At 39.7% G+C, this 25,736-nt stretch overlaps 1 protein-coding gene across 2 annotated transcripts; it reads left to right on the top strand.

The window, feature by feature from the left end:
- The first annotated feature begins 69 nt into the window (after nucleotides 1-69).
- LOC117392223 (tenascin-like) lies at nucleotides 70-18,561 on the top strand. 2 transcript variants are annotated; one of them, XM_055231741.1, is made up of 29 exons: nucleotides 70-208; nucleotides 2,880-3,021; nucleotides 5,400-5,913; nucleotides 5,983-7,296; nucleotides 7,369-7,626; nucleotides 7,710-7,825; nucleotides 7,913-8,066; nucleotides 8,457-8,726; nucleotides 8,818-9,003; nucleotides 9,069-9,158; nucleotides 9,283-9,546; nucleotides 9,865-10,209; nucleotides 10,319-10,588; nucleotides 11,285-11,557; nucleotides 12,179-12,451; nucleotides 12,541-12,813; nucleotides 13,034-13,342; nucleotides 13,964-14,236; nucleotides 14,395-14,517; nucleotides 14,645-14,788; nucleotides 14,874-14,993; nucleotides 15,078-15,221; nucleotides 15,317-15,447; nucleotides 15,518-15,650; nucleotides 15,859-16,010; nucleotides 16,125-16,221; nucleotides 16,299-16,460; nucleotides 16,547-16,710; nucleotides 16,788-18,561. In XM_055231741.1, the coding sequence occupies exons 3-29, from the start codon at nucleotides 5,436-5,438 to the stop codon at nucleotides 16,896-16,898; spliced, it is 6,627 nt and encodes a 2,208-aa protein (XP_055087716.1). In that variant the 5' UTR covers nucleotides 70-208; nucleotides 2,880-3,021; nucleotides 5,400-5,435; the 3' UTR covers nucleotides 16,899-18,561. The 2 variants fall into 2 exon arrangements, with proteins under 2 accessions (XP_055087716.1, XP_055087717.1); XM_055231742.1 differs by lacking the exon at nucleotides 9,865-10,209.
- The last annotated feature ends 7,175 nt before the right edge of the window (nucleotides 18,562-25,736 follow it).

Below are 25,736 nucleotides of genomic sequence, written 5' to 3' on the forward strand. Positions count from 1 at the left end.
TTTTCCATGTGTGCCGACCACAGAGTTCCTGAAGCTGTATAACACAGAGGAGCTGCTAACAAATGGCAGACCAGTCTCTCTTGTGAAGAAGCCACTGTGGGAAGTATCAGCACTGTGGAATGAGGCAGATCCAGGGAGCATGGCAAGACTGAACTGAGATGGCCCAGTGACTCTACTTTGGAAGAAACCAGCCTTCAACTTGACTTAGGTAAATATACACGCACTAATATTTCATACTTGTGTGAGTTTTGGACATGGCTGATAATTTGAAAGTGCCTGTGCCACTAACATGGGGTTGAGTGCTATGCAAAAGATCCTTCTGCCACATCCATCCTCCAAACCAGACATGGAGCCAGAGCAGAATTCCTCTGGCAGCAGTGTGATAAACAGAAAGGGGATTACAGATCACTACAAACAGAATTACAGCTTTTGACTTAATTTAAGCCACTGTCAGCTCACTCTTCATACACTACTGCACAAAATACTCTTGTAATTGGACTGTAATGTTTTTATTGTCTCATTAATGTAGTGGGATATTGATAGTGATGTAGTTGGAGTATGTTTGCTAATTGGGAAATGCCTGTATCCATAATATGAATCTCCTTGTTAGATCTAGGTACTTCATGAACTATCTCTACGAGGGCTGGGCAATACAGTAATAAAAAGTGAGTAAAGATCTCACCCCCGTGACCATGTGCATTTTGGCAATACCGTCATTTTGTGATTCAGTTCTCTTCTCTGTTTAATGCAGCTTTACGCTTAAACACAGATAAACTCCAATTGGTCTGCCTCTGTCGTACTCTGAGTGAGTGACAGGTGGATTTAACCAATTAGAGTGAAGTGTGAAGCGGAAGAATATAAGGACTAATTTGGTAACGCGCATGAATCGAGATGAAATCAAAATTGCGATCTGCCTCTGAGAAAATCAAGATATAAATTTGATCTCTACTGCAGTTTAAACACTCTTATATTAACAATAACAAAGTAACCATCCACCGTGAATCCTCAACCCATTATTTTGGATGCTGCCAGGGGACTTGTTGTCTTCAGTACCATATTTGTTCATGTTTGTGTAAGCAGGGACGTCTCAGCTCTGCCTATTGTCTGAACATGGCTTGAAAGCGACACAACCTACTGATTTATGCTAAGCAACAACAGTTTTCCATATGGCAACTATCCATAAATCATCCATAAAAGTCTAGTTGAGCATTGTATATAAGTCACACTGCCATAGAAGTAGCCTTTTGTATTGTCGTGTTTACTAGATACTGACTGGTGCTTGGTAATCCAGTTCCAGGTAGTTCTCTAAAACTAAAAAGATCAGTAGGTGAGCCCGCTGCACTGAGAGCTCTTTCATTTACGCACAATTTAAATTACTTAAATTACTTGTCATATAGACTATGTACACTGTGACAATGGATACTTATAATTACTGAGCTGTGATTACACCATAGCAAAAATTAGGCTCAGAAGTAGGTCTTTTCTGCTTTGCTTTCGTCATACACATTATAGAGCGGTTGGGTTAATTGCATCAATGTTTATCTGGATCTGAAAGATTTGGTTTCACACTGGATTTTATCAAACAACACACTGTCTGTTAAAAAGAACCTTTGTTTGGAAACACATTGTGGAGTCTCCTGTTGACCCTGTATTTACCCTTACAAACACTACACCAATGTACATACTCATGAAAACAAGGACAGAATGACAGATGCTGATTGGAGCTGAGATCAAACCACCAATATCCAGATAAGTGGAGCCACCGCCTGCACAGAGTGTATTTAACTTTATCGAGAACTTAAACAACAAAGTAGCTCACTCCTCCTTTAGTGGTAGAAAATGTAAGCTTTAATACAAATCCAAATAGATTCTTTGTTCATTTTTTCTTATCCTAATTAAAGTTGTGCTTTATAACTTGGTGGGGGTTCGCTACCTGGTTGTCTCCACTGAAATGTTATCGCCTTACCTTAAATGTTCCACACTACACCTCCACCACTCTACAGCATCCACCAGAAAATGTACATAGTGCACCTTTAAATATATTAAATAGATTTTATGGTCTAAAAGGCTGGTCCATTTTGGTACAGTTAGAAACTCTGATGTTTATCATTTATGTTTTAAAGTGTTTTTAACCTTCTAGGACCTGGCACATTTTGGGTTGTCTAGACCACAATGCAAGAAGAACAGCATACAAGAACAGCAACAATGTTCAATTTAGAATATTTTTAAGCATTTAGGATGTTCAGAATATTTTTTTATTTTTTTGTAAAGGCACATGTCTTCCTGCTCCTGTCAGGAGCACTTCACATGAGACACATTGTTCCAAGAGGCACAATTGTTTCTCATTTTGTTTTTACATTCAGGACAAATGTTTCTGTGTTTAGGGTCTTAATAAATAGTTTTTGCAAATCATTATTCAAATGTTTTATCAAAATGATTACATCACTTTTCTCAGAAACTACATAATGTAAAAAGGTAATTCTTTGTATTTACACTCATCGGGTTCCAATCAGCCCAAATAACAAAGAGAAATTAATAAAGCATGTCATGCAAGAGCTCGGGTCTTAGGAGGCTAAGATGCAAAAAATATGACTGTGAAAGACAGACATTCATAGTCTGTTTCTCTCGTCTCTTTCTCATCAGTCAGTCTAATTTTGCAGCTAAACCAAACGCCCTGGCCAGTGTGTCATGACTCTCTGTAACACTGGCATCTCATTTAGAGGCAAGGGGCCAATCATGCCTCACTCCGCTACAGAAAGCTAAAATGGCTGTGTGTGTTGTGTAAGGGTTGGAGTTTTAAGCACTGGGGGTTTGACCCAAAACTCTCCTCACATTTAAAGGATATCCTCCTCCACACTCTCTCTCCCTCTCTGCTGCAGTGTGGAGCCTGGAGTCGGGGCTGTGAAGAAACAGATAAGCAGCTGTCACCTTGTGAAGAGCTCAAAGACACAAGAAAGCCAAGCTGCACTTCCACTCTTCTTGTCAAGCTGACGCATTTAATGGACTTCAGACACCAAAGGGGTGAGATGTCGATCTTATTCCATGCTTATTGGTTGAACAAAATACTTTTACTTTCCTATAAATGTGGCCAGTTCGAGTGATATTTTTTGTGTTACATTCTTTGTTGATGCTGCAACTTCTTCCTTAGTCTGAAGGAAGGAGCTGCCAAACATGAGATCTGGGGTGCTGACGAGCTGCTGAGGAAAACTCCACAGTGTAATAAGCTCATTATTGTAGCTGTGAGGTGTGATGTCAGGCCAAGTGTCCATTGTGATTGTGCAGGAGGTTTAAATGTATCTCTACATTGCATTTTTATTTGCTTTAAATGTATTATAATGTATGATACTGAAAATTACTGGTGGTTTGTGGCCAATGATTGTAACCAGCCTTCTTTGTTTGTATATATCATTACAAAGTACATTATTTTAAATATTATTATATATTACTATTATAAACATCTGTACATTCAAGGCTGCATCAGTCCTCCTGGTTTGGTGCACGCTCTTTTGTGTCTGCTGCATAATGTGCAGCTCAAATTGACATTTGTGATGTGAATTCCAGATGCTCCAATAAGTAACCCCAAGCACTCCAGAAAATGCAGAAAATTGTAAAATAAAAAATTTACACTAGTGTCCATTCCCTTTAGTTTAAACTAAAGGTTTAGTTAAATTTGAATTTGGCATGCCACATTTTTGCAATACAATAAAAAACTATAGAGAAAGACACTTGTTGAAATTGTATACAGTGCTATGTTCAGCACATGTGTTTTTAGTTAAAGTGCCCAGACATGTTGTACTATATTGTTCTCAATGTGAGACACACTCACAGCTGGCAAAATAACAAATGTAATTAAGCGTCGCATAATGCATGAGGAAGTACAATTGCTGTCACTGAAGCATTCAGGCAAACTCCACCATTGAGTGGTACCAGTGTCTTTTTCGTGAACCAGACAAAACAGATGTCTACTCACAGTTTCACTTTTCCTAGAGGGAAAGTTCCCTTACCTATTGCCAACACTAGAGGAGAGTACGCGTACAGGAATTCTGGATTGTAGCTTAGTGAAGTTATATTTATTCCAATTTTCTGTCCAAATTATTTTTCCATGCCCCATGGGGGAAATGGTGTCCTAGTCCAACCCCAGTTCTGCTATTAAAATACAAAGACATATTACTTAATTTTATGACATTTTCCCCTCAGTGGGCACAATTGGCAGTGCCCTTCAGTCGATGGAACGATCACCAGGACATAAGACAATTACAGATGAAGCTACTTCTTTACTGTATGTTTGAAGATATTAAGAGAAAGGCCTTCTCTATGATATTTGTAGATTTATGACACCCTTCAAAAGATGCTTTTATCCCCTTCAGTTTCCAGATGTGCAAGAACTTGTGAAACTCAAGCTGTCATACATATAACAAAAACATTAGATTAGGTCCATGAAATACGACTTGGTCAATATTAGGGTCAAGGGTCAGAGCACTAAGAAAAACTAAAGATTGATGGAAAGTGTTTTTGTTCACCTTCTGACTTACTTTTCAAGGAAATCTCCCACATGCTTAATGATGTTTACCCATATTTGTGTTACTAAGTAATTCATTAATAATTAATTATAATTATTATTATTACCGGTACATAATCTGCTTTATCCAGTGGTAAAAGATAATAAGAATAATTCCCCACATACAACTATATTTGAAATAAAAATAATATTATTCAGCAGTAACAGAAAAAATACAGTCATGTTCATTTTATAATTATTTTCCACTGAAATGGGGAAATGTTCACACCCTCTATTTCATTGACATTTGAAGGCTGTTTTTTCCATTCCCAGTTTAGGTGCATTTAGTCTTTTCATGGCTAATGTTGCACAAACTGCTCCTTGCCTTTTGTAAGCGACAGCTTATACAAAATCTTTTTAACAATGTCAGATATTGGAGTGAGTTGGTGATTGTAATGACACTGTAATAGCACAGAAGTGCTTGACACTTAAATTAGGTCCTTAGTGACACTATGTTATGTTTTTTTTCTTCTGCATGCTTACTCGGAATCTTTGGAAACTCAGTAAAGAAGACTTATTCTTCCAGACGTTCCCACACTAAGGAGGAACCTTTCATTAGTTCCACTTCTCTCCATAAATCATAGTCATCTGATCTGTGGGGATTTAAAACCTGTTCATGTGGTATAGTCATGATGATAATACATTTGTAATGCTGTCTTTTGGTAGTCATGTTATATAAGTCACTACAATCTAATGTCAATAATTTGTAAAAAAAAAATAAATAATAAAATAAAAAAAAAATCATGTGCCAGAACAACTATGGATTTGCTTGTTTTTGTTGTTGTTGTTTTTTTCAGTGCAATATTTGATTTGTTTTGTCCAAAATGTTTTCTTTTCACAGATTGTTAATCATCAGAAAATTTGTAACTCAACTAGCATGGATATGAGAAGACTTCCGGGTTGCATACTTTTGACTTTTATTCTTGCTTTATCTGAAGCTGAGCTATTGAAGAAAATCTTGAGGCATCGAAAGCAGACTGTGCTGTCCTCAAATGAACATAATATCAGCATCCCCAATACAAACAAGTCTGTGTTATTCAACCATGTTTACAACATCCATGTTCCTGCCAGTGCCCTCTGTACTGTAGACCTGGATGCCTCAAAAAGCACAAAGAAGCATCGTATGAACGCAGCAGCCTCAGCAGGCCAAGCCATCACCGAGCACACTATCAATGGAGAGAACCAAATTGTCTTTACTCACCGCATTCACATTCCTCGTCAGGCCTGTGGATGTGCTGAAGACCTGCCTGTATTGAAGGACCTTCTGAAACGTTTAGAGATGCTCGAGGGACAAGTTTCAGCTCTAAAACAGCAGTGTAGTGTTGGCTCTCCATGCTGCAATACACAAGCAGCAGGTAAGTCACCAGTTACATGAGCAATATTGGTATTGGTGATATGTGTATAAAAAAATGATTTTCTCTCAGGTGACGTGGAAACCAAGCCTTACTGTAATGGCCATGGAAACTTCAGTGCTGAAATGTGTCAATGTGTCTGTGAACCTGGCTGGAAAGGACCCAACTGTACCCAATCAGAATGTCCCCAGAACTGCAGAGACAAGGGCCGGTGCGTACAGGGGAGCTGTGAGTGCTTGAAAGGCTTTTCTGGAGAGGACTGTTCTGTGGAGGCTTGTCCTGTGCCCTGTGGGACACATGGACAGTGTGTGGGAGGCCTATGCGTCTGCTCTGACGGTTTCTTTGGAGAAGACTGCTCACAGACAAAATGTCTAAACAACTGTTTTGGTCATGGTCGCTGTGTTGATGGAGAGTGTATTTGTGATCACCCCTGGAGTGGAGTGGATTGTGCTGAGATCACATGCCCCAATGGCTGCTACAACAATGGGCGCTGTGTAAACGGTACCTGCTTTTGTGACAAGGGCTACACAGGGCTGGACTGTGGGGCACGCACTTGTTTTAATAATTGCCATGGGAACGGTTTCTGTGTGGAGGGCAAGTGTGTTTGCACAGCCGGATACAGTGGAGAAGACTGCTCTCAGCTCACTTGTCTCAATGACTGCAGTGGCAGAGGCTCGTGCTTCAATGGCGTCTGTATCTGTGATTTGGGCTACCAAGGAGAGGACTGCAGCCAGTTAGCATGTGTGAACAACTGCAACACACGTGGACAATGCATAAATGGACAATGTGCATGTGATGTAGGTTTTCAGGGTGAGGATTGTTCTGAGCTGTCCTGTCCCAGTAGCTGTCACCACAGGGGGCAGTGTGTGAATGGGCAATGCGTCTGTCATGAGGGCTTCACAGGAGAGGACTGTAGCATCAGAACCTGCCCTTCAGACTGCTTCAGCAGAGGCACATGCATCAATGGACTGTGTAGATGCTACGCTGGCTTTAGTGGACAGGATTGCAGCCAGCTGAGCTGTCCCAACAGCTGTAATCACAGAGGCAGCTGCATTGACGGACAGTGTATTTGTGAGGAGGGCTTCACTGGAGAAGACTGCAGTCAGAGAGCTTGTCCCAACGACTGCATGAAAAGAGGCTACTGCCTTGATGGCACTTGCATCTGTCAAGAAGGCTACTTTGGTGATGACTGTTCTGGTCTAGTCTGTCCTGATAACTGCAATGAGAGAGGGCGCTGTGTCAATGGGAAATGCTCCTGTGTGAGTGGATATGAAGGGGAAAGCTGTGCAACAATAAGCTGCCTCAACAATTGCCACAACAATGGCCAGTGTGTAGACGGTCAGTGTCTCTGCGAGGAGGGATACATGGGACAGGACTGCTTTGATGGTAGGAAACCAAAAACATAATTTGTGATATTTTAAGTTTATATTTTATGTATGTTTTGCCTTGATTTTTCAGTATCTCCACCAAAGGACCTCACGGTGGGCAATGTTACTCAGGAAACGGTGGACCTCTCTTGGTCCAATGACATGTTGGTGACAGAGTACCTTGTGACATCCACCAGCTCTGGGGGTCTGTACCAGCAGTTCACAGTTCCTGGAGACCAAACTTCTGCCACTGTCAAAGAACTGGAGCCAGGCATTGAGTATCTTATCAATGTCTATGCTGTTTTAAGCAGCAAAAAGAGTGTGCCAGTCAGTGCCAGGGTGGCTACTCGTACGTCAAAACAATCTGATAATAATTGTCTACATATGCTAAATGGTTAGTGGTAACTGCCTTCTTTTTCTGCTGGCCTTTAGTTTTGCCTCAACCTGAGGGTGTAAGATTCACATCAATAAGAGAGACTTCAGTTGAAGTAACATGGGACAAGCTAGAAGTCCCTTTTGATGGCTGGGAAATATTTTTCCGCAACATGGTTAGTGAATTGACATTATGTAAACTTGTTACAGAATCCAACCACTGCATTTAGACTGAAAGTTTTAATATCTATTTACTTTTACAGAAAGAAGAAAATGGAAAAATTGTGAATACACTTCCACCCTCACAAAACCAGTTTGTCCAGACAGGTCTTGGCCCAGGGCAAGAGTATGAAGTTTCAATTAACATTATTAAAAACAATACAAGAGGACCACAGACCTCGAGAAGAGTGACAACAAGTGAGTTATATTATGTACAAAATATATCTTGACTGTACAATACAGAGTCCATGAACTTAAACATGGTTTCCACTCTCAACTAGTGCATGTTCCTGTGTGATTGTGTTGTTGATGGTAGTCGAGCAGCTGTGGCTTTAAGCTTACCATCAAGGAAAACAGATAATTGTTTTATATTTATATATATATATATATATATATATATATATATATATATATATATATATATATATATATATATATATATATATATATATATATATATATATATATATATATATATATGAGATACTTAAGTTAAAGACTGATGAGTCTGTTTTTGCCAGATTAAGATTTACCTGAACTGCTAAAACCAGACAAGATTCTACTGTAATTTACCTGTGTCTTTGTGAGGGATCGAAGGACCTCAGCAGCTGCAGTTGAAGGACGTGACGGCATCCTCTGCTCTCATCAGCTGGTCTAAGCCAGTGCCTCCCACAGACAGGGTCATTATGTCCTATGCACCAAGCTCCGATCCCTCAGACCAAACCAGTGTAGAGATCTTCTCTCCAGATCACCAGAGCAGCATTGAAGGGCTGAGGCCAGACACCGAGTACACAGTTTCCCTTGTGTGCAGGACAGGTGACAGCAGCAGTGATCCTGTCAATGCAACATTTACCACAGGTACATTGGGACAAAATTGTACATCTAGCTATATCTATTGTATCATTCAACAAGTGGAAATGCCAGTTACCTTTGAATATATGTATTTTAGCTCTGGATGCTCCTAGAGACCTCCACGCTGTCTCACAGTCTGACAGTACTCTCACCGTGCAGTGGACCAACAGTCAGGCTGATGTAGGAAGCTACCGTGTGAAGTACAGCCCCATCTCTGGAGCCACACATGGAGAAGAGCTGTTTCGGCAAGGACCCGGTGACACCACAACAGCTACAATTACTGGTAAAAATCTTGAATAAAAACTAAGATTTATCATTAAAAACTCACAAAATTGTTGGTTTGTTTAGGATTGTTACCAGGAACAGAGTATGGCATTGGAGTAACGGCTGTGAAAAATGAGAGGGAAAGCATCCCTGCTACCACAAATGCTGACACAGGTAAAAAAAACAAAAACAAAAAAAAAAAAACAGCTGCATCTACCTTTTATACAGAATCTATTTAATTAAAAAAAGTATCATATTTGATGCTATCCATTTTGCCTGTTTATTAATTATCTACTAGCCCTGGACCCTCCCACAAGCTTTGAGAAAATGGATGGTACAGAGACATCACTTACATTGACATGGCAGAAACCTCAGGCGAAGGTGACTGGATACAAACTGGGGTATGTGTCTGAAGATGGTCAGTTTGAGGAGTTTGACCTGCCCGGCACAGCTGATACCTTTGTGGTACCCAATCTAACTGCTGGGACCACCTACACCTTCACACTAACTGCAGAGAGAGGCCAAAAGAAGAGTGCTCCTGCTACTGTGTCAGAGTCCACAGGTGAGTACTATCTGACTTAAACACTACACAACGATATACTGAGCAGTTTTTTGAGCATGCAGAGATTTTGTGAATCAGTGAATGTATGTTGATTTATGTGAAAGAGAAATGATAAAAATAATAAGAAGGAAAATATGTAAACATTTTTTTCACTTTTGTAAACTCCTCTAACCCACATATTTTACACTCTAGTGTGACAAAGACAAACTAACACTTTACAGGACAAATGCAACTTGTTAATTGTTTATTGGTTTAATTAATTACATATTCTTTTACAGTTTTTCCCAGCTATAAATAACATGCACTTTAACATTTTAGCACGCAGATCCACCTCTCCTGATGTACTTTCACTGACAATTAAAGATGCCCCCTCAACCCCACAGTCTGAACTGGATTCTGGAACAGTCCATGCCCCAGACCCCAGTATCCTGGACTCTGATAGAACCTCCACCAATGACGTAAATGTAATGGGCTCTGGGGCGGAGCCTGACAACTCTATAATGGAGGAAGTTATCTTTGCAAATCTAACAGATACACAGTTTCCTGACGACACACTGCCAGGAAGAGTGACTAAAGACAAAAGTCATAAACACAAAGAGTATCCATTACAAGGGGTCTTACAAGAGAACAGTTCTTTACTTCTGCACACACCCTCTCTTAAAGGTACACAGCACAGTATTTTTGCTATGGTAACATAGGATGCCTACGTATTTACCAGTATTTAGTAGGTCATGTATAACTGCAATGTTGACACATTTTGTCTACTCACCAGAGGAGCTGAATTCTTTGGTGCTTAACCTCTCTGACATTACATGGGACAGCCTCACTGCATCCTGGGGTCCCATGGGTGGGGATTTTGACAGCTTTGTCATAGAGGTAACCAACATGGACAACATGGCAGAGAGCCAGAACCTCACTTTGTCTGGTGGTGCTTTCAGTCTGGTTCTATCTGGACTGACTCCCAACACCACCTACGTAGTTGGATTATATGGGATGTATCAGGGTTCTTTCCTTGAACCGACTTACTCTGAGGCCACAACAGGTACACGCTGCAAGAATATAAATATGCATCATTATTTCTACATTTAACTTGAGCTTGTGTTTGCACCAAATTCATTATGCCACAATATTTTGGGGCATTTGTTGTATTAACCCTTCTGCATGAGACAAGAACATCTTAACCCTCAGGCCATTCATACCCTCCAGCCACTGTTTCTGTCTGAGAGAGGGCTTTCCAGCAGGGGCAAAGAACTGCCCAGTCTCTCACCGCTAACATTCAACTGCATCCATCGTCCAAATGCATGGTGTTCCGTCTTCTACCATCCCATTAAGCAAGGTTTAATACTGTCACGCTGCAATGATTGCAAAAGCAAACCAATAACTTAAGCCATCATTCAGTGTAGTCATGTGACCACATCATATCATTCCAGCAAGCTTCCTTCATGGACCAGTTGATTAACATTGAGAGACCATTTTCACACTTCGTCAGTGCTCACAGCGTATGTGAGCAGCAGTCACATTACAGTTGTAAAATTGGTAATGCTGTGAATATGATCTTTCCTTCTCTTACATTTCTACCTCTCTGCATGCACTTTTTATATGTAAATTTTAATCTAAAACACAATTATTTACGGATATTAGGACAAACACAGTGCATATCTTACTAAGCTTTAATAAATATAGTGATACATTTGTTGGATTGTATTCTAAGGATAAAATGTTATTTTTCTCTCTATAGTGAGTGAACCTGTGGTCAGCAAACTCTATGTGTCTAACATAACTTCAGAGAGCTTTACAATACACTGGAATGACACTGAAGGACAGGTGGATGGTTTCACACTGGAAATTATTGATTCTGATTGGTTAACAGAGCCTCAGGAATATAACTTATCCCGAAATGTACAATCCCATGACATCACAGGGCTCAGGCCCAGCACTGACTATATAGGCTACCTCTATGGGACGTACAAGGGATCTCGAACCACTGCCGTCAGTATTGTTGCATCCACAGGTATTTTGACTTGTTTTATTCAAACGTTAGTACAAGGGCCTGACCAATACATTTCCCGTCTGATATTGTTAGCAAATAGGGGCATTTAGATAAATCCCAGCCATCTTCATAATTTTTTGCATGTATGGTCAATATTACATATGGACATGTTCTTCCTTATTTGAAAGATTGAATTCAGTCACTTAAGTCCACTTTTTACAGACGAAACTGAACCAGTGATTTTCTGCTTTTATGGAAAACATGAGAATGGATGTATCTATACAAGGATGTTATCTTTTATATGGGACAACTTTTATCTGCCTGATCTTTGATAACATTTTCTAAAAACAATATTTGAAAATTGAAACATTCTAACCTTTAACAACCTGATAAATGTTTACGAATGAAGAGATCAAATGCAGATATGTACTTGAATTGAAATGCTATATTCATATTTGCCACTATATCAATTATTGGTAAACTAAGTTATATCAATGTTGACATCACACCTGAAAACACCATATTGGTTGGGCCCTGGTTAGTACAATGCCGTCTAAGGCTTCGTCTATATATAAGTTTCTGTAAGTAATCTAAGCTATTTGCACAAAATTAATATGGACATTATTATCTTTTTCCTTGAAGCTGAAGAGCCTGATTTGTTCAATCTCGTTGTCAGTAATATTACCTCAGACCGCTTCACTCTCTCGTGGCAGACACAGGACAGGTCCTTTGAAAACTTTGTAGTTGAAGTGAGAGAGTCTGCAGTGCCCTCTCAGGCAATGGGACGTGTCCTGCCTGGAGACATTCATACCACAGTCATGACTGGACTAAAATCAAGCACGAGCTACAATATTAAGCTTTACACAAGCAGCAATGACCTCTCTGTAGAGCCCCTATATGCTGTGGCTATTACAGGTATAATGCTTTTTTTGCTGCATGAGTTGATAGCGTACAAGTAGTTGAGATGGGAACAATGTAACTGAATCACTGTCTTTTTTGTTCAGAGGACATCCCACAGTTGGGGACCATAGCTGTTTCTTCAGTGAGCCCACACAACCTCAGCTTGTCCTGGAATACACTTTCAGGCCATTTCGATGGCTTTGTTGTCCGGGTCAGTGACTCTGAGCGGCACTATGATGCACTGGAGTTTACTCTACCAGGAGATGTCCGTAATTTTACTGTGTCCAACCTGATGGATGCTACTGACTATGATATTCAATTGTACGGTATTTCACATGGGCGCCATACTAACGCTGTGTTAGCACAGGCCACAACAGGTACTATGTATTTTATTCACCTTGTAAACAAAAACGTATTTGAGTGTTATTTAGGGATAAAATGGTATATTTTTTAAGGTATATATTTAATTATAATTTCCTTCCCACTGACATATAAGTTGGATATGCTTTTGCAACCATTGCTCCAATTAGTCTAATGCATATATTTTGCTCTCCTCCTCATTCCTATTCTGTGTTCCTGGGGCTCAAATCTTTTTAGCTTCTTTACCTAAAGTGGAAAACTTGACTATCTCCAACATAACTCCTTATGGGTTCCGTGTATCATGGGAGGTCAAGTTGCAGCAGCAGCAGGACAGTGTTGCGCCCTCTAGTGGTGGGTTCAGCCATTTTAACATAGTAGTGACAGACTCCGGCTGGCTGCTGGAGCCTCAGGAGCACAGTGTCCCGGGCGACCGCAGTCACCTGGACATCTCTGGCCTCATCACGGGCATAGGCTACGAGGTCAGACTGACCGGAGTGTCAGAGTCCGGTCTCCTCTCTCGCCCTCTCACCACAGTGGCTGCGACAGGTATTTGCTTCGGGCCCATTATGGGTCCAATAAAAGGTCAAGTACAACCTTTTGTGCTTTCAGGAACTCTTGAAGCTCAAGTTTCATCATCACTATTATCAATAACAAATAACATTTCAAAATCTACACAATTCTAATTTTGAGGAAAGAAGTTTTCAAAGTATATTCATTTTTATATGATGATGGTGCAGCTTTGGCATAATACTAATCTAACACTAATCTTAAATGTTCTTTTTAGACTTTAGTAGGCTTTTTCTTTGCCTTCTTTTGTCCCTGGAAGTCTTGTACCTCTTTGGTTAAACATTACTTTTTACATCATTGATTTCAAGCATGAAATATTTGATTTACAGATGTTTTCTTTCCTGTAGCAGGATGCCCTGAATGCTTGGAAACAGTCTTTGACAATGATGGCTACCTTACTTAATCTTTCTCAAACTGACATGACTGATTTAATACGTTTTTTTTTTCTTCTTTTTTCCTAACTTTATCTTTTTACACTTGAGCATGCATGACCGCCTGAAGATAATCAAGTGTCAAATATCTGTCTAACCATCCTTTTACTACACATGAATGTATTTTAGTCAAACACAGATGTATTCCAACACTGTCTTTTTTGAGCAGAGGCGGAGCCTGAGGTGGAGCAGCTCTTTGTGTCTGATGTCACAGCAAACAGTTTCCGTTTGTCTTGGACGGCCGATGAGGACATGTTTGACAGATTTTTGATCAAACTAAGAGACAGTAAAAGAGTAGCACACCCACAAGAGTACAGCGTCCATGGTGCTGAACGAACCCTGGTTTTAAAAGGACTGATGGGTGGCACTGAGTATGAAATTGAATTATATGGAATCAAGTTGGGCTGGCGGTCCCAGGGTATTACTGGCATTGCCCAAACAGGTATATTACAGTGGCAAAAGCATTAATTTCTGACTGACTTTTCTCTGCAAACAACACTAATCATTTTGCTTCTATGCTTAGGCTGCTCCCATGCACATTCAATATTAACTTTATCTTTGATTAGTAATGCTTAGTAAAAATATTTTTGTCTTTGATAGGTCTGAGCACTCCACAGGGACTTCGTTTCTCTGAAGTGACAGATTCTTCAGCCGTTGTTCACTGGGCCAAGCCTCAGTCTCCTGTGGATAATTACCGCATCACCTATATGCCATTTGAAGGAGGTACACATAACTTAACCTCATTAGGAGTTTTGGGGTCTTCTGCAAGGACAGTTTTGTGATGTTTTAGTGTTGATTTTTCTAAACTCATTCCTCATGTGCGGTACAAATGCTCAGTGCTTCTCCACAGGAAGTCCGCTGCTGTTGACTGTGGATGGCAGCGTGTTTGAGGCTTTGCTGCCCAATCTGACTCCTGGTAAAATCTACCAAGTGACAGTGAATGCAGTGAAGGGCCTGGAGGAAAGTGACTCCAGCACCAACGTTGTGACCACTGGTTTGTGTCTTTCTTCAGTCAGTGCTGCTTTACTTGTGTTTATGGTTAGTTCATTGTAAGTTCATGGTTTGTATTTTTTTCATAGCATTAGACAGACCTGGACATCTTAATGCAGTAAACGTCACTGATGTTTCTGCTACGCTGCTGTGGCAGCCTTCTGTGGCTAAAGTGGATGGTTATGTGATTACTTACCGGTCTGATACAGGTACTTCTTAAATAGCTCATTGTGTGTTAAACATAATTTCTTTTGCAATCCTACAACTGAGATGATGTTGCTGTGTCGTTATAGCTCCCCCGGTGGTGGAACATGTTACTGGAGACACAGTACAGTTTGAGATGGCCTCTCTGGCTCCGGCCACACACTACACTGTGACTCTGCAAGCAGTAAAAGAGGCTCTGAAAAGTGACTCTGCCGTTACAGAATTTACCACGGGTAAGTCTACAAAATAGTTTACTATATCATTGATTTTGTTCGGTTAAAAACCATAAAACATTTGAATAAATGGCAGTACTGTGTGGTGGTTTCAGATATAGACCCTCCGCGGGCCTTGACTGTTGCTAATATTCAGATGGACAGTGCCTCTCTGACCTGGAGCCCCCCCCAGGCAGCAGTCACAGGATACAGTCTGAGCTTCTCCTCTGCTGATGGGACCATCCGAGTATGTACATCAGTTCTGTCAATAGATTTGTTTTAGTCTAGTCTGATCTATTATATATTTATGACCACAGGAGGTTGTGCTAAGCCCCACTGCTACATCCTACAACATGGATGAGCTGACAGGCTCCACTGAGTACACTGTACAACTGATGGCCATAGCTGAGACCCAGAAGAGTCAAGCCATTAGCGCCGTATTCAGCACCAGTAAGATGCACCACAGCACTCACAACTGTGCTACTCATGGTTGTTCTACTTAGAAATGTCGTCAAGTCCAGTAAGATCCCCATCAAATGATTTTTCCTCGTCACAAACTTGTATCTTAGGACATAATCATACTTTATATGCTTTGAGTCAAACTAAGCATAAGTTATGTTTTCTATATCCCTTAGAATGTGTTGATTTGTGGTTTTAGCTGGACAGCGGTACAGATACCCAAAGGACTGTGCTCAGATATTCCTAAGTGGAGAGACCGACTCTGGCCTATACACCATTTATGTAGCAGGAGAGGAGAGCCAGCCGCTCCAGGTCTACTGTGATATGACCACTGATGGAGGTGGATGGATGGTAAGTACACAAAGTCTAAATAGAGATTAGAAGTAAAGTCTAAATAGAGATTAGAAGACTTATTGCTGACATTGGTATTATTGATCATTTGACCGGCTGTTGTCACACTCAAAGGTTTTCCTTAGACGTCAGAATGGAAAGTTGGAATTTTTCAGAAATTGGAAGAATTACACAGCCGGTTTTGGCAATATGAATAATGAGTTTTGGCTTGGTAAGACTTTCAAACCTTATTGCTTCCTTTAGTCACTTTACACATCTTCTGATATAAGAATCAAATCAACTTTATAGGTCTTTCCAACCTGTATAAAATTACATCTTCTGGACATTACGAGCTCCGTGTGGACCTGAGAGACAAAGGGGAGTCTGCATATGCACAGTATGACAAGTTCACTATTGCTGAGCCAAGAACGAGATACAAAATCTATATAGGGGCATATAGTGGGACAGCAGGTATGTTAATGGTCTTAATGTGACAAAACTACATTTTTGTGCAATATTTGTTTAATCAAATGTACTGAAACTTTAATTTAACACAGGTGACTCGATGACGTACCACCAAGGGAGACCGTTTTCTACTTTTGACAATGATAATGACGTTGCTGTTACCAACTGTGCCTTGTCATATAAAGGCGCTTTCTGGTATAAAAACTGTCATCGCGTTAATCTCATGGGAAAATATGGTGATAGCACTCATAGTAAGGCAAGTAATACGTGCTTAAGGCATTTGATCTTTTGTCTAAATGTATTAGGGACTTATTTCTTGTATCTTTTTGACAGGGTATAAACTGGTTCCACTGGAGGGGCCATGAACATTCAATTGAATTTGCTGAGATGAAGATAAGACCAGCCGACTTCAGAAATGGTGAAAATGGAAAGAAACTTAACTAACCCATGAGATCTCTTAGTTTCATCACATTAAAAGTTCCACTTCACTGCTCAAACACTTGCACTGGATTTAACTCAGATGAGTGTAAAAAAAAAAAAGAAGAAACCAAAGATTAGCTGAGGCCCATCTCGTCTAGCCAGATTGGTGCTGTAATGTGATTGTATAGTAGTCTTGAGATTGTATGCAATTTTATGTTTGTCTCTAAATTGAACCAAAAGTATGTACAAAATCAATACAAAGATATAGTGTATAATGGGTCATAGGGACATACTCCTCTTCACCATCTCCAGAGCATGTGCTACATTTCTTCTCTTTCCTACTAACACAACAATGGGTTTAAAATGCAAAAATAAAGTCATGGTAATGGTCCTGGTCACAATTACTTTACAAGTGAGCAAATATTTTACAGTGACTCTATTATTTTTAATCACATTAATCACATTTGCTTGCTTTTATTACTTTCTGAACTCCTAAATTCGGCTACAGATTTGCAGCACTGCAGTCTTATGTTACAGCTCCCTTCCAGCAGATGGCGGTGTTCGTTATTATTTCAATGACATATTTCCTTTGTAAATGTGTGTCTTGCTTCTTCATTACCTACGGTCATCTAATGTTTATCCAAATAAGTTATATTTAATTTTACCGTTATGTTTCTAAAAAAAAAAAAGCATTTTTTTATTTTTTTATTTAACAACACAGTGTCACAGTCAATCACTTGAGATTTTGTTAATTTCCCTTATAAAAATCGACATTGATTGTGACATTGATTCATGTTTAATTAATGGATGAACAAAGGACAAATACATATTGGGTTTGTGTGAGTCTATTCAGTGACCTGGCAAGCTTGGGGCTGGGTCTTCACAGGGAGAAACTTCATCTGCTTGATCACGACTGGGGCACACTTTAAACCACCTTTTGGCAGCGATTTCCCATGGGTCCTATCATCCTATCATGTCATATTTCTGTTGGAACATTTCAATGTGACACAGGAATGCAGCCAAACATATACAAGCTCAGAGCTGGGAGTTTTCCACATTGAGGTCTGACTTTTGAAATCACAGTTGACCTGGATATCATTTCCAAAGCTCAAATTTCATGCTCTCATTTGAGTTTCAAAAAGTGGAGCATGATTATGAGATGAACCTGTTTAATATGCAACCTCAATGCTTTATCTATATAGATGACTGATGGCTCACAATTGTAAATATGTCAGTTATTTTTATTCAAAATTTATTATCTCACTTTATTGCCCTGATATATTTTACTGTAGTTCGATAAGAGAAGCAAAGTTGAAATATGAACAGTAACTTAAAGGACCACTACATAAGGTTTTTGATCAAAAATCCCCCACCTACGTGTCTCTATGGAGTTATTGCTGTCACTGTAATGTTTCACAGAATGACATAAAGCTTCTATGTCATTACATTTACTTAATGACATGTGTCTTTATCAATTCAAAACATACATTCCTCTCTGTAAGCGGGGTCACCTCGCCACAGATCTGAGCTATAATTTCATCTGCCTGCTTGTACCCAAGAAGATAGAACGTTCCAGGCAAAGCAATAAAATCTCCATGAGACGAGCAGGTGGTGGACCCTACAACAGAAAAGTGTGACACACATGATACTGTAAATAAAAACAGACGTTTTCCAAAAGCAAAGCTTACATGGGCTATAACTGTGTTTATTTGAGTGTATAACTTTAATGCAGCCAGGGAGAAGGGAAGGGATAGAGTAAGGAACATTAGCTAACAGTTCTTAGAAAGGTCCAAGTCCCATTGCAGCACATTGTGGTCCTCCCACTGTTTAAACAGGGTTATATCACTGTTTGTTCAATGATCAGGCTCACATGTAACAGCCTCTATAGCCAGCACACTGTATGCTTCTCTATCTGCCTCATGTTGTCTCTGAGTAGTTTATTGTTGTGTCTATGTAGTTTATTTTATCAGTTTTCATGTGCCAGAGGTTAAATATGATGAACCGCAAAGGATGGAATATGAATATATGATTTTCCTATGTAGAAGTTGAGCCTTGGGAAACATGTTTGCATTAGTCATGCTATGTGGCCTGCTGATGCTTGTAGGGCTGCCATTTATCATGTATTTCAAGGAAAGGTTTTGTTTTGTTTTTTTCCCAGGAGCCTGTGCTATATTTAAATTGGCCGTGCTCTTGGAGCAGAGTCCCCAGCACTGTGTGAACATGTATCTAAATCATTTTGCACAGTCCTGTCAAGGTACTCAGCACTTTCCACACCACAATTCAACAGCAAGAAAAGGGAATTTCTCCTCTTGAACACACGAACTTCATTATTTTCATATATGTTCTGAATTTAGAACATACATTAGGCCTATATCAGATATCTCAAATAGTCATTTGCTCAAATGGTGTCCTGTTTTTTCACATTTCAGCCATAGGTGTAAACACTTTGTTTATATTCAAGGGTTAAGGTTTAGGACTTGATTGTTCCCATAGAAAACTTGTCCTCAGTATTAGACCTATCACTCCAATGGGCAACCTGTTGGGAGCAGTGGGTGCCACATTGCAGCACCCGAGGACCCATCTCCAGATCTTGAGCTAGGCTTAGTCAGGAGGATTTTACATGTTTTGGGTTGATGTGGGAAACCCAGGCAGACATGATGAGAACATGCCATTTCCACACCAGCCTGGGAGTTAAACATGGAACCTTCTGACCGTGAGGCAAGAGTGCTTATTCCCATTAAACACCCTCTGATAAATTGCTACAAACCAGAAACGTGTGGTAGGCTTAACAGCTTGGAAATGAGAGTGGTTTTAGTCTCAGTGACCTCACAACATGAATGAGGTCTATAACTAATCAAAATATGAACTGATCGCTACTAATGGACCTGCTACAAAGATTAGCAATATAACTCATTCAGTTAATCACCCCAGATTTGATCAACTGTGTAGGCCTAATGCTATGGTCCATTTGAAAGTGTAATTGCATGACAGCCTCCGTGCCAGATGTCACAGGCCAGAGATACCCCCCCCAGTGTTGAACTAAATAGGACAATTGAACTTGATTGATTTTTCTTGTCTGTTTCTGCCTTCTTTTACTCTTTTTTTCCTTTTTCAAACCACCTGGTGATCTGTAGTACTGAGTGGTCAATGCTCATTGGCTTCACATTAGAGTATTAAAGCAAAAGTATGTTTCATTGGAAATGGATGGATCCAGATGTACATCAAGTTGGACTTGAGCCTAAGAGGATTGGCCGTGGGTTGGGAGCATGTTCAATCATACATATGTGAGTAGAACAAGCCCCTTTGCCAAAGTCCTGTTTCACAGAGAGGTCGCAATCAGCACATTTTATTTACCTTGTTATTTGGCCCGGTGTGCTTTTGACATTTTTTCAAAGCTCCTTTCATAATAGGTCATTTATGTGAATATCAGTGTGATCATTCTGGTTAAGTAAAACGTGTATGTATGTTGGAGTTGCCAGTGAGCAGGACGTTACAGTAGTCTAACCTACTGGAGACAAATGTATAGATAAGTCTCTCCAAGTCTGGTTTTGACAGTATACCTTTAATTTTTACAATGTTTTTAGGTGGTAAAAAGCTGCAGATATAAAGTTCAAGTTTGAGTCCATTGTTTCCCCTAGATTTCTAGCCTGATTTGAAGGTTTTAGAGAGAGAGACTGGAGGTGACTTCTGACACTTTCTCTCTGTTTCTGTGGACCAAAGACTATGACTTCAGTCTTGTCTGAGTGTAGCTGGAGAAAGTTGTCGTCTGCATAGTTGTGGTAGGACACATTATTAACTGGACTAACAGCAGCATGTAGAGATTTATTAACAGGGGTCCCAGGATTGACTCCTGGGGAAACCCACAGGTCAGGGGCATTTTATCTGAAAATATTTTCCATTTTCAACAAAGCATTCCCTGTCTACTAGATAGGATTTGAACCAGTTTCGTGCCGTAGCAGAGATGATATTTACATAGATTTCATTAGTATTTTCACCCATTCCTCCAGACAGAACTGGTGTAACTGAGCCAAGTTTCTGGGCTGTCTTGCTCACACATGCCTTTTCTGATCTGCCCATACATTTTTAATAGGACTGAGAATGGGGCTTTGTGATGGTCACTCCAAAACACTGACTTTGTTATCCTTAAGCCACTTTGTCACCAGTCTGGCAGTATGCTTCAGGTCATTGTCCATGTGGAAGACCCATTTGCACCCAAGCTTTAACCTCCTGGCTGATGTCTTGAGATGTTGCTTCAATATTTCAACATAATGTTCTTTTATCATGATGTCATCAATTTTGTGAAGTGCATCAGTCCCTCCTGCAGCAAAACAACTCCACAACCACGACATGATGCTGCCACCCCCGTATTTCACAGTTGGGATGGTGTTCTCAGGCTTCACTTTTTTTTCTAGGTAACAATGCTCATTGTGGCCAAACAGTTCAAGTTTTGTTTTGTCAGACCACAGGACATGTCTTCAAAAATGAAGGTCTTAGTCCCTGTGTGCATTTGCAAACTTTAATCTGGATTTATGTTTCTTTAAAAGCAATGGCTTCTTCTTGGCAGAGTGACCTTTCAGCCCAATTCTCTTCCTGGTATCTTGGGTGATTTCTTTTGACTTTCCCATGTGTTACACAAAGAAGCAGTTTGTTTTAGGTGTGCCTTCAAATACATCCACAAGTGTGTCTCTAATTAACTCAGAAACTTCCATAACATGACCTCATCATCTGGGTTTTTGAAAACTGTTTAAATGCTTAGTAATCTTTCTATATGTAAACTTCTGACTTCGAAGAAAGTCTGAAACTTCTGGTTAAAATGAAAATGTTGTAGTTTATGTATGGCACCTGCTCTATAACATGAAAACTTACTGATTTTGGACTATTGTGTGTCCTCACTAAAAATAATATAATATATTACTAAGCATTTGCCCACTGACTCATTGATCGTCTTAACCTCCATGGCAGCAGTGACATAACCTCCGGCTCTGTTCAGGAGGGACTGATGGGGATTATGTCTCGCTCTGCGGAGTCCTACGTTTATTTTAGGGGCTGACTGAACAAAACTGGATTAACGACACAATGAATCCCCAGGCATTTGCTCTCAGGGGTCAGCTCCTGCATGACCTTTGGCATTCAAATGTTTATAAATCCCCATCTGTGTTGTGATAGCTATAAATAGGTATGATCGGCTGTCACTCTGGTGGGGAGAGCACATTTGATAAGTCTATAGTTCTAGTGCAGTTACTGTTAGTACTAGCAGCTCAGTGCTGTTAATAGCTGCATTTTCATTTGCAAAAGGACACACACTTCCTCTGTGAAACTGCACACAGCGTTCAGTGCTGGCGTCACAGAAGCAGTGGTTGGTGGTTAGTTATGCATCACGTTCAAGGGCAGCGTTGGGACACAGAAAATAGCATGTACTAAAGTTGTTTTAGCAGTGACATCTAAACACGTCAAAACCTGCAATAAAACTGTGAAGACTTGTGGTGTACTGATCAGACATGGAAAATCAACATGACCTAAATATAACATATAATATCTAATTGTGTTGTGCAAAATGTAATTGAAAATCTCATGAAAATATAAGTTAACATGCTGTTAGTGGGTTACTAAAGCAAGCCATTACTGTGTTTTTATCGTCAGGTCACATCTAGTAGCCTTGTAATAGACTAAATAAGAGTAACTTGCTAGAGCAATATACATTTGACTTAGAAAAGTTAATATCACTTGTAATGATGCAAATGAAAAAACACTAATATACAGTAAATGTAAAAAAGTCTATCACATTGGTTTTAATGGCTAATGATGAAACATGATTGTGAAATAAAAAACAGAAACAGTTGCCCTACTGTATCTCTCTGAGGCTAATCAATAAATGACTTCTCTGTAAACGCAGGTACTTTCCCTTCCACTGACACTGAATCACTGGAATATTCCTCACAAACTGGCTATAACAGATATTTGGTCATGGACACTTCATCCACTGTCACATTACAGTTTTATAGCCTTTGGTGCAGCTTTGAATCGGGTGCAAGCTCAGACTGGTGTGAGGCAAACCACCACAGGAATGCCATTGTCTGGAACATACAGGCCTGCTTGTTAATTTATAAGTCTGTGATCTTCAGAAGAAGCTTGAGAAGGCATTGGCGTCTAACAGAAGCAGAGACATGCAGCCTGTAGACTTGAGTGAATGCATTGGGGGCAATCCCAAATTGTTAATTATTAAGAGACCTACATTTAGGCATTACTAATTAAATAATTAGCCTGAACATTCTCTCTAGTGGTAAGCAAATATCTTAACTTTTAGTGGAAAAAAATTGCATACATTTAGTTTATTTGTTTTTGGAAAATAGAGCAAACTTTTCACTGTAAACCTTTGTAGGCCAGAACAAGGTGGACTTTGGGATTCACTGAGACCTCTTTCTGAGAGTTGCATATCCAAAGTTCAGAGTGTGTCAATAGTTAACTCAGTGCTGTGCAATGCCAGGAGCCTCTGCTCTCTCTTATCAGCCTGTTCACGATAAGTAGTCTGAACCTGTTGCTTTATCTCTCAACATCAGCGCTTACAGCTCTATAACAGCTCTATAACTGGTCTAGCTGCATTTCACTGAAGGCTGCTCAAGAGGAAGAGCAGAGTCCACTTCCATTTACTGTACCAAGAGCTTATGTTGAACAAAAACAGCAGCACATTTTTACCATTTATACAGGGAAAGCATCACTGCATTTTTAATAATGTGTCCTCATTTAAACCCCGGTATGTTTTAAATCCCAACCTCAAAGTGTTTTCTAGAGCTTACTGCCATAAATCTGTGCCATTAAAGCGATAGTCAGCAGACATTAAGTGTAGTACATAATATAATAATCTAACCCTATGCATTAGGTGTTTATGCAGCCTGCATTAGAACAGGCTCAGTGCAGAGGGGCGTCTCCTCAGGTTCTTTCTGGAAGTCTGTCCGATAGAAGTGGACCTTGACCCAAATGAACTGCAGTGGTCTAAAAATGGTCTTTGCTATGACAATAATGGCATCTGTACTTACCTCCCTTCATACATGTTACATAAAACAGGGTGAATAGTTTCCCCAAGTCAGTTTAAGTACATGCCATTAATGTATCAGGGACAGGGACTAACATACACGTGCACATAAATCACCACCAGCCTCAGTTTTAATAAAAAGAACAATTTTATTTCCTTTTAACAAAGCCCATTAAGTACTAAAGAAAAAGGCCAGAACACTGTTAAATTTTAATCCAATTGTGCCTGGGACACCAACAGAAAAAGATGTCTAAAATTAAACCATTTGACCATGAAAGAAAAAAAAAAAAAATCAATTGGCAGGAAATACACATCAAGTACCATAGGGGATCCTCCTTGTTCAAATAAAATACATGGCAATTTCACTTTCAAAGCTACACTTTGTACTTAGTCAATTATAAAGGCCTGCAACTAATTCAATGAAAAATGAAGAATGAGTTTTTTCTTTTTTTTTTTTTTTTACCTTTTTCCTTTTATAATTTTGTATAGTGTAGAGCAGGGGTCACCAACCTTTTTTAACCTGAGAGCTACTTTATGGGCACTGAGTCATACGAAGGGCTACCAGTTTGAGACGCTCTTCTGAAATAACACATTTGCTCAGTTTGCCTTTAGTTATAAATTATTAACAATGATAAATGATAATCATCTATGTGAACACACTAATCACGTTGCAAGACACTGATCACATTAATGATTTCTCAAAATAATTATCAACGATGAGCAAGGAGGGAAACAGATATCAGTATTCAGCACTTTAACTTTACTAATCTTAGTAATTGTTAAATTTCCAGATGACACTTACATCACTACATCTCATAGGAAAAGTGTCCCATTTTCACTATCCATTGACAAACCTTTTTAACAAAACATAAATAATATACATTGCACCATGTTTCATAAAGTTATCAATTATGTAATGTTAAAGAAAAATAAGCGTACATATTTTTAAATAAATTTCGGTTGCGTTGTGTGACTTTTTCACCGGTGTCGTGGAAAAAGCCTGGTGTTTACCCAAAGCTGCGTTTGTGAGACATAGTGAAGTGTCCCTCCACATTGTGCCGCTTTGCCGTCACCACAGTCGCTCCGCAGATGAGATACGCGCAGGTTTCTTTTACAGTCTTAAATCGTTGTGAAAGTGATCTCTTTATTTTCTACCATGGAGTAAGAAACTGCATTCAGCGCATCCTCACAGCGCTCGCGAGCGGAGCACTGGTTTTGTCACGCGCACAATACTGACCTTTGAAGTGAGTAGGTCAAAGTTCACCTTAACTTATCTATCTATACTTCACGTATAATGAACATATGTTTAAGATATTGTCATTTTTAAATCTATATAAACGCAAGGGTGATTAAAAAAATAGCAACAGAATAAAATTAAATTTTAGATGCAGTGAGTTGTGCTATTTTTAGAACTGGTTTGCGGGCGACTCATGTGGGGCTTGGGGGCGACATGGCGCCCGCGGGCACAGGGTTGGTGACCCCTGGTGTAGACAATAGTTACCTTTTCCAACTCGTGTAGACTGATATTGTGTTAACATGTTCCACAAACAAAATTGGGCACAAATATTACTAAAATTTGACATGTGAGTGAAAAGAGAATAAATCAAAAATATATTGTAACAATAAAGAAAAAATGCACAGTTCTGTGTATATTTGTGAAGCCATTTTGTACTGTTGAGCTCTTCTTTGAACCAAAAGTGGCGAATCGGGTGGCCAAAAGTATAACAGTCATATCTGAAGTATTGAATCAAGCTTTGTACCTGAACTGTGGACTTTTGGTTAAATTAAAACGCTGAGATGGACTTGAGCGTTTCACTGGCAAATGCTGTCCT

This window comes from Periophthalmus magnuspinnatus, chromosome 23 (genome assembly GCF_009829125.3).
Source record: "Periophthalmus magnuspinnatus isolate fPerMag1 chromosome 23, fPerMag1.2.pri, whole genome shotgun sequence".
NCBI classification, from domain to species: Eukaryota; Metazoa; Chordata; class Actinopteri; order Gobiiformes; family Gobiidae; genus Periophthalmus; species Periophthalmus magnuspinnatus.